A 10,769-nucleotide genomic window follows, 5' to 3' on the forward strand; every position below is an offset into this window, starting at 1 on the left:
ACTATTCGAAGAATAGGGGAGCTATCCTACTCGCCCCGGAGTCGTCGGTGTGAGCGTGGTCGTCACACAAATGTTAAAGTTTGCGTACCATCCCAAATATTTTCAAAGTCCATTGAGATATTGCTTTCATATTTTGCATACTTGTTTACCATCATGACCCCAGTCTGTAAAAAGGAGGAGGCAACTCTATCCAGCATTTTGATAGAATTATGTCCCCTTTTCGACTTAGAATAAACGTTAAAGTTTGCGTACCACCCCAGATATTTTCAAAGTCCATTGAGATATTGCTTTCATATTTTGCATACTTGTTTACCATCATGACCCCAGTCGGTAAAAAAGGAGGAGGCAACTCTATCAAGCATTTTGACTTAATTATGGCCCCTTTTCGACTTAGAATATGCTTATTGTAATGTTAAAGTTTTACTCATTGCTTATATTATACTATCAAGCACTGAGAATAGTCGAGCGCGCTGTCAACTGACAGCTCTTGTTGAATATTGTATTAAAATTTTCTAGTTAGTAAACATCTTAACCTCCCAGATTTGGTTAGTTTTTAGGGGCAAAAAAAAAAAACACAGTAAAAACATATTTTTGACTGTTATATCCGTCTTGTAGTATATATAAAAAGGTTTTATGGATAAAAAGCGTTGAGTGCATGGTATAAAGGTTTATGATACATTCAACTTCATCTGCACGAACTCAGCCTGCTATACTCTTGACCTAAGGTCCTTATAAAATCTTCATACGGTATACAATTAATGTGATTTTTTTTTTTTTTTTTTTTTGAATATTAAAGCATAAGACTGTAATTCATAGCATCTCCATACTTTCTTTAGTCAATTGCTGAGTAAGATATGTAGTACATCATGTTTCTCTAGAAAGCTTACCTAATTATATTTGAAATTCAGTTGGTTCGAACTACCTATAGCTCAAATAAATTTGAGGATTTCTTTGTTTTTTGAGCAGTGAGTTTTGAGTTAAAAAGCGAATTTCGAGTGAGTTTCGAGTTAAAAAAGTGAGTTTCGAGTTTAAACTCACCCCTGTGGGTTGAAAACCTTGCTTGTGGTACAGAACTCTCGGGTGAGGAAGCCATCTAGTTGGATGGTTGTGCTTGAAACAATGCATGAAGGGGTACCTGGGATCTTCCTTTAGAACCATGTATGGAGGGGCACCTGGGGTCTTCCTTTAGTACCATGCATGGTGGGGCACCTGGAGTCTTCCTTTAGTACCATGCATGGAGGGGCACCTGGGCTTCCTTTAATACCATGCCTGGAGAGGCACCTGGGGACTTCCTCTGGTACCATGCATGGAGGGGCACCTGGGATCTTCCTCTGGTAACATGCATGGAGGGGAACCTGAGGTCTTTCTCTAGTTCCATGCATGGAGGGGCACCTGATGTTTTCCTCTTGTACCATGCATGGAATGGTATGGCCGTAAGAACGGGGGGTGGGGGTGCCCCCCTCCAATAATTTGACCAATTAAGTTAATTCTCTTAGCAATCTTTTGACAACGAGTCAATTTTAGCTGTGCTCTGCAGTTTTGTAGTTGTTTTTGATGTTTTAACAACCAAAATATTTTTTTTAAGAAACGTTGTTTAACATTTCATGGAACTGGGTTTGTTATAGGTCGGCTGACTTTCAAAATGTGTGCCGCCCTCCCGCCCCCACTCTTAAAATGTTTCTTACGTGCCTGACGGGCGCCTGGATTCTTCCTCTAGTACCAGAAAGGCTGGAAAATCATCAAATGACACATTTTCCTGTCAATGTTATGTTAAACAAAAACACACACAATATGTAACTGACCGGCAATGAAAGCCTTAATGCATGAATATTTGATCACCACCCGAAAGAAAATGCACCTACCTTCCAATCAAAATTTAACAGTGACTTAATGTTAATGAACATTTAATGGAGACCAAATGCAAGTGGTATTAGAAAACTTATTTTTCCTTGAAAAGATAAAATACCCCAAAATTTTATGCAGCTTCTTTAAGCCACGTCCTTTAACAAGTGCATGTACTTATTTCACATCTGCCAAATAAGTAGTGTATCTATTGTGAAATTGGCAAATTCACCCAGATTTTCCCCTTTTCAATAAAAACATATGAAAATGTACTCAGAATGTGAAACCCCTTATCCAATGCATTGTTTATAAGAAGACTTATAATATTTTCTACATGTTCACAAGCACGTACAGTGATTGTGGTCTAAACTGAAGTAAAACTCTTGAAAAGAAACTTCGAAAAATTAAACAAATTCCTTGAAAAAAAAGTACAAACTATTATTTGATGAATTGTTCTTCCACCGCTATAAACCATTTATCTACCTTGTACTAACAACATACCGGTAATTATTGGTTTTTAACCGATATTTGCACTAAGTTCAGTGATTTGAATATTACTTTCTTTTCTTTAAAACAATGCAAAAAAGCAATTACATTATCTTAATGATGAGTATCTCTAAGTGAACTGAAAAAATTAGGCAATTAATTTGGATGGCAAGATATGGTAACCACAAAAAAGCTGTGGTTTGAAATGAAATGGAACGGCTCGAAATACATAGTTTGACGTGATATGCGTTCTAAATCCAGTTAGACTTCAGATTTGTCTGTTACTTCTCTTTTTTATGTTCTGTTAGATTTGTGTACTTTTGGATATTTTGTATGTTGGTTAGAACACGACAAATACGCCATGTTCATTTATATTACGTTTTAGCAATGATTTATAAAAGATAATAGGTAAGGGTAGATTTCTTGGAAGCACAGCACCACAAACACAGCCTCAAAGCCATGCATTTGCAAAGTAAGCCCACAACAATTTATATAAAAAACTACTTTTTTAGGAACGAATATCATTTAGTGCTGGTTTGTGACGCATTTACACTTTTGACACAGCAGTATATACTGTCATATTTTACGCGGATGCCAAGCATGTTCAAGCTAATAGAACTGTTTTGAAGCACTAATAAGACATTATTACATCATCTATCAAAGCAAATCTTTTAACCCTTACACTGCTAAATTTCTATAATGAACCTGTCCATCTTTCAATTAGAACAGTACCATTAACTGTTTAAAGGGATGTTTACCAAAACATAATACAGTATTATTAGTACATAATAAGTCAATGAAAACCAAGAAAGAGAAATTCAAAGCAAACTATTTACAGATCACGCTTATTTATTTCGAAATAAAGAAATTTATTTTAGAATAATGAATTGAAACAGATCAGTGATAGGCTGATATATTTTTCAGTTGTTTCATAAAACACCTAAATCATTGTTTTGGTTGCCAACTGTTGTCAGTTTCTTTTTGTCCCTTGGGAGCAGTTTCACTTCTTCCCACATTATACCTGATTTCTGTTTTGTAGGAAGGTGTTAGTTCTGTTCTTAAAACTCCTATTGCCGGGTATTCTTTTCCATTGTAGATTACAATCAGCATTTCCTTATTTTAGCAATTAAGACATGAATTATTGTATAGAAGCATTTTCATCTGTGCAACATCTTTTTTTAAAAAATCATTCAAATTTAAACACAGAATACATAATATATAAAAAGTTAAACAACAGCATTAATCCACTATATATCAATTATTCATTAGGTATTCTTTCTAGTTCAATAATTTTTACCAAAGTGCTCCCTGTAATCTACAGGTCAAGGGGTCGTTTATAAACATGTGTGAATGGCAATAAATATCCCAGAACCACCAGGTCATGTAACATGATCATTTTCAGCTGTAATAGCTTGACCTTCGATAAAGGTCGATCTCCAGGATTCAGGAGATGCTCAAACCAGATTTGCACAGACCGTATGTTTTGAGAATAAAAGGGACATAATGATACAAAATTTGTATTGCCTCAGGAGTTATCTCCTGTGAACAAAACATAAGGTCTGAACACAGACTATTCAGATAGATATGCCATAGGAACTTAGCTCTTCCGATTGGATATTCATCACTGATTCTTACTGTCTTGTGTTCAATCTGCTTAGGTAACCGTACAGCCCTCAGTTTAAATTACATAAAAGAAATATTTACCTGTGACACAAATGAATAAAACCACAACGAAATAAATTCTATCCGTCATTTTGTATTACTATATCTTAGCATATAAGTTGTTGAAAATCTTGTTTTATGACTAACACTGATAACAGGACGTTTTATTATTCCTTCTTTTGAGAAGGAATATTACAGTTTAATAAGTCACACTTGACTGAGCTACTGATACCGAAAGCTGTTGTCATTACAAGCCGGCCAATAAAACTCCGTGACCTTAGAAATAACCTCTGACGTTAAAATATTCTTTCTCAATTGGGGGGAATCCATGGGTTACACAATACTAAACCCGAGGATGATTAATTGATTCTTTTATTTCCTCCTGAACATAACATATGTACATTCACCAGATAGACATATATCAGCAAATTTAAATGTAAACAACAAAATATTATCGTTACCTTCAAATGCATGATTAATATATGAAAACAAACCCCATTGCGACCCTCTAATTATGGCAACAAATTTACACATCGGATGGAAAATCTCTCTGCCAGGAGTGTTTGTTACTAATAATAGGGATGACCGCATTGAGTGTGACCTAGTGATATGTGCTATTGCCGTATTTAATCTACTGAAAGAGGTAACAGATTTAATTTGTTGTTGGATTTAACTAATTTTTAACTTGCGTAAATACTTACCTGATATTTTTTGGCAGTATAAAACAGACATCGCAACCAAAATTTTACAAGATGGTCATTTTATATTTATATAGATGTGCCCTAGAAGGAACTTTTGGTATGCTTTAACTTGTTGTTCTTCCGGTTCAATATAGGAGTAGTTTATGCGTATCAAGGAAATAGAACAAATTATCACTTGAATATCATCTAGTGGATGCAACTTGACCCCGATGGTTGACCTTTGTATTATAATACATAATGAGGCACAACCTATTATTGAAAAGGAGTGTACGTAAAACGCTTCATCTCTTTGCATTCATAAATTTAAAATTGATGTAGATTTATCGTGATATAGATTTACTGCAGTGGTGTAAACGCTTGAATTCAATTACTTGTTTTTGTTAAGTTATACACAGAGTAATAGGTCCGAGCCCTGTGATTTGTAAAAAAAATAATGTTTTATCTCTTTCAGCTTTTTTTCTGTTTTTAGTCTTTTGCTATTTCATTTTTATTATAGTTTGTGTTGTTACTTTTTTATTTTATTTATTTTTCATATTCATTTTCAACGGTAATGTACGGCAACGCTACTTGTATACACAGTATTGTACATGTCAAGGAAATTTTGTTGACAAAACACGAACTGCACGAGAAAATGGAAATACAAATTTGTGTAAATATAAATTATGTATTGGAAAGTTTTAATTGATCAAATGTAAGTATACATACTTTGATACTGCACTGTATACAAACTAATTCCATATAAATATACACGGCTACCCTAGCTAAGCACCCCTTATTTCTACAATGAAATAATCGATATGAATAATCAGCCTAAGGTCAACCATCGCGGTCAAGTTGCGACTACTATACACATCCTGTTAAAGTAGTTTACGTAGTTTCTAAAATTAGTGACTGAGATTCAACCGACCATGAACGAAACATTACAAAATCTAGTAGTATGTCGTAATACACAATGGTATATATATATATATATATATGTGTGTGTGTGTGTGTGTGTGTGTGTGTGTGTGGTTATAGAACATGTTTTATTACGATTTTAACATTCTAAAAATGTCATTTTTACTCTCAATGCTCTAAATACCGGATAAGAAAGCGTATTAACAATCGGCTTAGATTTAAAATTTGAACTTACTTATCCATCCCTTGTATCAATCAACGCATCTGCAATCATTCTATCAAATGAATCTGGTCCTGACAACTGACATTCGAAATTAAATTCAATGAGAAATCTATAACTGTCATAAACTGATCAATGGGAACAACTCCGAGAGAGTAGGTACTTGCTCGGTATATACCATAGCTCGGTAGAGCCGAGACCATAGTTGTTACTCCTAACCCTGCACCATTCACTATGAATCGGTATTGAGGCAAAAGCTGCAGTTTGTTTCGTTACTTAAGGCCAATTCATATATAATTGAAAACTTACATATCCTCGTCATTATATGATATTCAATTGTTAATCTCGTGCCTTCTTCGTTAGTGTGTGTTATTCATCATGTTTTCGGTCATGCCGCAATATGACTTGCACTTTCACAGTATTTGCCAATAATAAATATGCATCATACCTTTCCCTATGCATACCAAGAGATTTAGCTGTATGTCATTTATTCAACTGTATAAATTTTGTTAAAAATTAAAAAAATGTATATCAAAAGAAATAACGATTTTTTACTAACTACCTCAGTAAGTGGTGGTTACTAGTGCTGTAACCAGACATCATGTTTCTATGCATCCAGTAACCGGACGCAAAACTTATTCTCTTATTATATCTCAGGACTTAGCCTAGCTAATTACCAAATCAAACGTGCATCCATATACTCAAACAAACACGATTTTGCCGTATGTATGTCTAGTGACTTATTAATAACTTCATTTCATTATTGTAGTCTTTGTGGTTTCGATTATTATGTATTTTTTCACATAAACGACATTTTCTTATGATAATATTTTCTTTTAAATAAATGTAAAGGACGGGGATATGGTTTATATAATTATGCCCTCCGCAGTTCGCGGTAGCTGTTTAACAAAAAGGTGTAAGTGCATCGGTATACTAGTACTCTACGCAACTACTTAAGCAAACATGATTTCGACGAGCGTGAGTCTACCGACATTAGAATAATATTAGACAAAATAAATACAAGTTTTACTGTATTTTTACAAGTAAATGGTACATCAGCTGTACTCAATAAAATAAAATACCTCTAAAGGTTTAACGATACACCAGTCTTTGTCAAGTTGATTACCGGACGCCTAGGTTAGGATAGGCTAGGCGATGCATCCGGTTACCCGACCAATAGACACAAGCTGACGTCGTCGGTCTCACGAAAACTTCCAAAGCAAGAACATGAGCGCCTTCTGGTGTCATAATTATCAATATTGTATCTGTAACACTTAAATTTCAATACAATGAATACAGCATGTAACATTGATATGCAGCTTAGCCTCAATCATGTTCCATTGTTTACATGTGTCTTTTCTTTTATCTTTTTGTACCCATGACATGCGCGACTACAAGCGCACGGAGGTGTTCCCAGTCAGTTTCTCTCTTGCTAATCTTCTAGTATTTAGATCATATTTTTGTAGTAAGAAATGCATTTTTAAAGCATACTGAAATTGTGACAAAACATATTATGTGATCGCCACATATGGTCCGTTGAGATGTATAGACTTAAGTTGACAGATTACTGGGGGAGGCAGGGGAAACCTGACCTCAAGTGTGAGTGGCCAATTTCACGAAATCTCCATTTCGCTGCTACATTTGCAGTTAAATATCATTGTTAATACGTAGATAAAGGGGGTATAAAGAATTAACATTATATTAAAAAATGGCGTATTTTAGAATGGCCATAGATATAGAAATATATTATTATAATGTTATTATCATTATTTTAAAGGTTTTTGTTTCAATATCTTATTGCATTTTACGGTACATTTTCAGTCAAATAATTATGGAAAAACCGGTATGTATTGTTTTTTCGGACATGTGTTTTGCTTTGAGTCACCTTTTACCAAAATGCCTTCCGCTGTTTATATCGCCGTATGATCACCATTTGTGTAGGTATGACGCATATTCATAACATGCAAACGGAGGTGTGAGAAGGTGAAGCGGAATCAATAAAATCTATGATAATATCATTTAGAAGCATAGGCCACAACCAAGCAAAATAGTGGTAGACTCGATTTGACCGAGTCTGTTTATGAGAGGTAATGAAAGTTGCAACTCCTCTCACGACCCTGGCACTTTGTTTGGGCGAGTGAAATGCATACAAATTGGCGAAATTATGGAAACTAAATCATTTTGCATGATACCACCATGTTTGGGCTAGTTAGTGGAGCTTTTTTTATTCAAATTATTCTTGCAGCTTTAAGTTATTTGTATTACTTTCTACTGGTTTTATGTTTTTATTCCGAATCATTTGAATCGACGACTTTTAACTTAATATGACAGTTGATGAATGTATTTTAATACCCTTTTCCATAATTCTCTGCCAAGCGGAATGCTTGAGGATTTAGTAACATGAATTAACGAATAAAAGTGCACAATTTTTTATTAATAATTCTTTGCCTTTTGAGCGGATGTTATACGCCAACATATATAAATTAATTTTAGATGGAAACTTAAGCATATGGCAACTTGTACACTTGTACATTGTGTACTTAACTCCAACGATATCTATTTAATTCAAATTGAACTTAGTATACATCTACTTTAATGTATGTGAGCAGATTGTTGAAACTATCATGTCCAAGTATGAATCCCCGTGATTGTAAACAATATCTGCATCATGTGTTTAAGAGTTTTTGTCAAGATGATCCGCTTCAATTTCTATACTGCGCTCGACCCCAACGCCACCTCGCCTCTCCCGTCTTTCGAAGAAAAGGGCGTGTATCCTTTTGCTCATTGTTGGTCAAAAACCCGTTTTGTTTCCGATCAATAACTAGAGAATGCTTAAGCCTATAGTAGTACAACTTTGTAAAACGTTTGCCTATTGCTTTCGGTGTTATAGGACAAAGGTCAAGGTCACGATAACCTCAAGACTATTCAATAACTCGACAAAGTTTTGGTCTAGAGTGAAGCTTCATAGGATGAATAGGTTTGGTGAGTATTGACCGATATTGCAGTGGGTACAGTTGGTCAAAGATCAATGTCTCAGTGACCTTCAGACAATTCACTTGGTATTTAATTACAGTTATTTAAAAACAGCATAAACATATCACTTTAGATTTAAGCTAAGCCCGTAAGTATTGACCTTGATCACATTAATCTTCGCCAATAGTTAAAGGCGTTTTTGATTTTTTTTGCGATATTTGTATCCTTACAATATCTGCTTTAATTAAAGTACCCGATATAGTTAACCAATGGCTCGCCACGTAGTGATAAGCTCTACGACGTCTACGCACGTTCCCATTGGTTGAAATTCAGTCCGATCCCGAGGGTCTTAGACGACATTTTGTTGAACGGTTTACTCTTCACATACGTATAGAGTAATGTTGAATAGTAGCGTATTTCTTTCAAACCATGAACAGTAAATCATGGTCATGTGACAATTTTCCATTTTGTTAAATTTACATATGAAATTGAAAAAAAGATATGGTCACACAGTTGACTTGAACCCACAAACCTGAGATTGGTAACTGAACGCTTTTTCCGCACAGCTATATCTGCACATGCGACAAGAAATATTAAGACATGTATATTATTGTTGTTTTTTTTCATAGCTATCGCTATTAAGGTTCAGACACCAAAAATTAACTTAATGAAACAAAGAATATTCATAAATATCAGGTCAATACTTACGGGCAATACATTAACTGTAAACTAAGTCTTGTTAAGGGTCACAATCATTTATCTCTATGAGTACCTCATTGACATATTCGTCACCTTCATATTACTACGGAATCCATAGTGCCACATAGAATGCTGTGTGTCGGGCTCCGAGCGTGACACTTGACGCTACACACAACACGACAATGTAACGCGACATTTGATACGACGAACTGGGCAAGGACAGTTTCGTTGAAGCACTGTTGTGTGTAGCGCCTGTAGCACGAAATGTCGCTATGAATATCAAGTTTTACTTCGCAATGTCGTGTGTCGCGTCGCATTGTCTAATCGAGTGCCGCGTCAAATGCCGTTCGTCGCGTGTCAATGGCGACGCACGGCACTCAACACGACAATTTGACGCGACACACGACATGCAAAGTGACATACAGCATTTTAGTGCGCTAGTGTTGCGGAATCGTTGAATGGCTTGTTACATTTTGTCAGGTAATTTAAAACGCGTTACACAATATGTAATGCGCACACGACAGTATATCGCGCAAATGTCGTGGAATTGTCATGTGTCTACCGATGTCCTAGTCACACGTGTATGTACATTTCATAGTTGTTTAATATTTTTATATATAATTATATACATATCTGAAAACAAGATGTAAATGTGACTGCGGTGTGAGATGTGTTGATGATTTTTTTATGAGATAACAGTGAGTGTGCGACTGGAGGATATGTGTAACACCAACATTAGATCCAGACCTCAGCAAATGAGACATTGATTTGCTATATGTTGTGCCTTCTGACTGAGAATATCTCTGGCTCAATGTATCGAATTTATATTTAGAACTGTTACCAATGTTTTTTTGTTTCCGTGTCCGATTACTGGATGCTTCCGTAGACGAGTGGTAACAGTCGCTGGCTTCTTATCATTTGCCATTTAATCTTGTGGGTTCATATCATCTTTTCAGTTGCAGAATTAGTTCATGTGATTAAGCCATTAAGTCGCCATATGCCTTATTACTGTGTCGGTGTGACGTTAAACCCAGTAAAAACAAAAACACGTTCCGGAACAATATACCATTTTGCATTCAAAGGATACAGAAAGCCGTAATAGAGCGACAATCTATAATGATACTACATATAGCCGTAGGAGGTGTACAGGGAAGAGTCATTTTTCATCGGGGGAGATATACGCAGTACTTTCTGGAGGGAGTTTTGAGCAGATTCTGCAAATAAGATTTTTTTTCACTGCCTAAGTTGATTTAAGATTTTAAGATGACTGAGCAAGGAAAATAAACAGT

At 35.3% G+C, this 10,769-nt stretch overlaps 1 protein-coding gene across 2 annotated transcripts in view; it reads right to left on the bottom strand.

Moving 5' to 3' along the window:
• The window catches only part of LOC123537855 (protein shisa-4-like), a 55,961-nt gene extending 51,755 nt beyond the window's left edge, over positions 1-4,206 (bottom strand). Inside the window, exon 1 of one of the 2 annotated variants that reach the window (XM_053547629.1) lies at positions 4,033-4,096. In XM_053547629.1, coding sequence (XP_053403604.1) covers positions 4,033-4,081 — 49 coding nt within the window. In that variant the 5' untranslated portion in view covers positions 4,082-4,096. Of the gene's footprint in view, positions 1-4,032 lie in introns of both variants that reach the window. The other variant, XM_053547614.1, reaches the window with a different exon arrangement.
• Between the last annotated feature and the right edge of the window lie 6,563 nt (positions 4,207-10,769).

This window comes from Mercenaria mercenaria, chromosome 1 (assembly GCF_021730395.1).
Source record: "Mercenaria mercenaria strain notata chromosome 1, MADL_Memer_1, whole genome shotgun sequence".
NCBI classification, from domain to species: domain Eukaryota; kingdom Metazoa; phylum Mollusca; class Bivalvia; order Venerida; family Veneridae; genus Mercenaria; species Mercenaria mercenaria.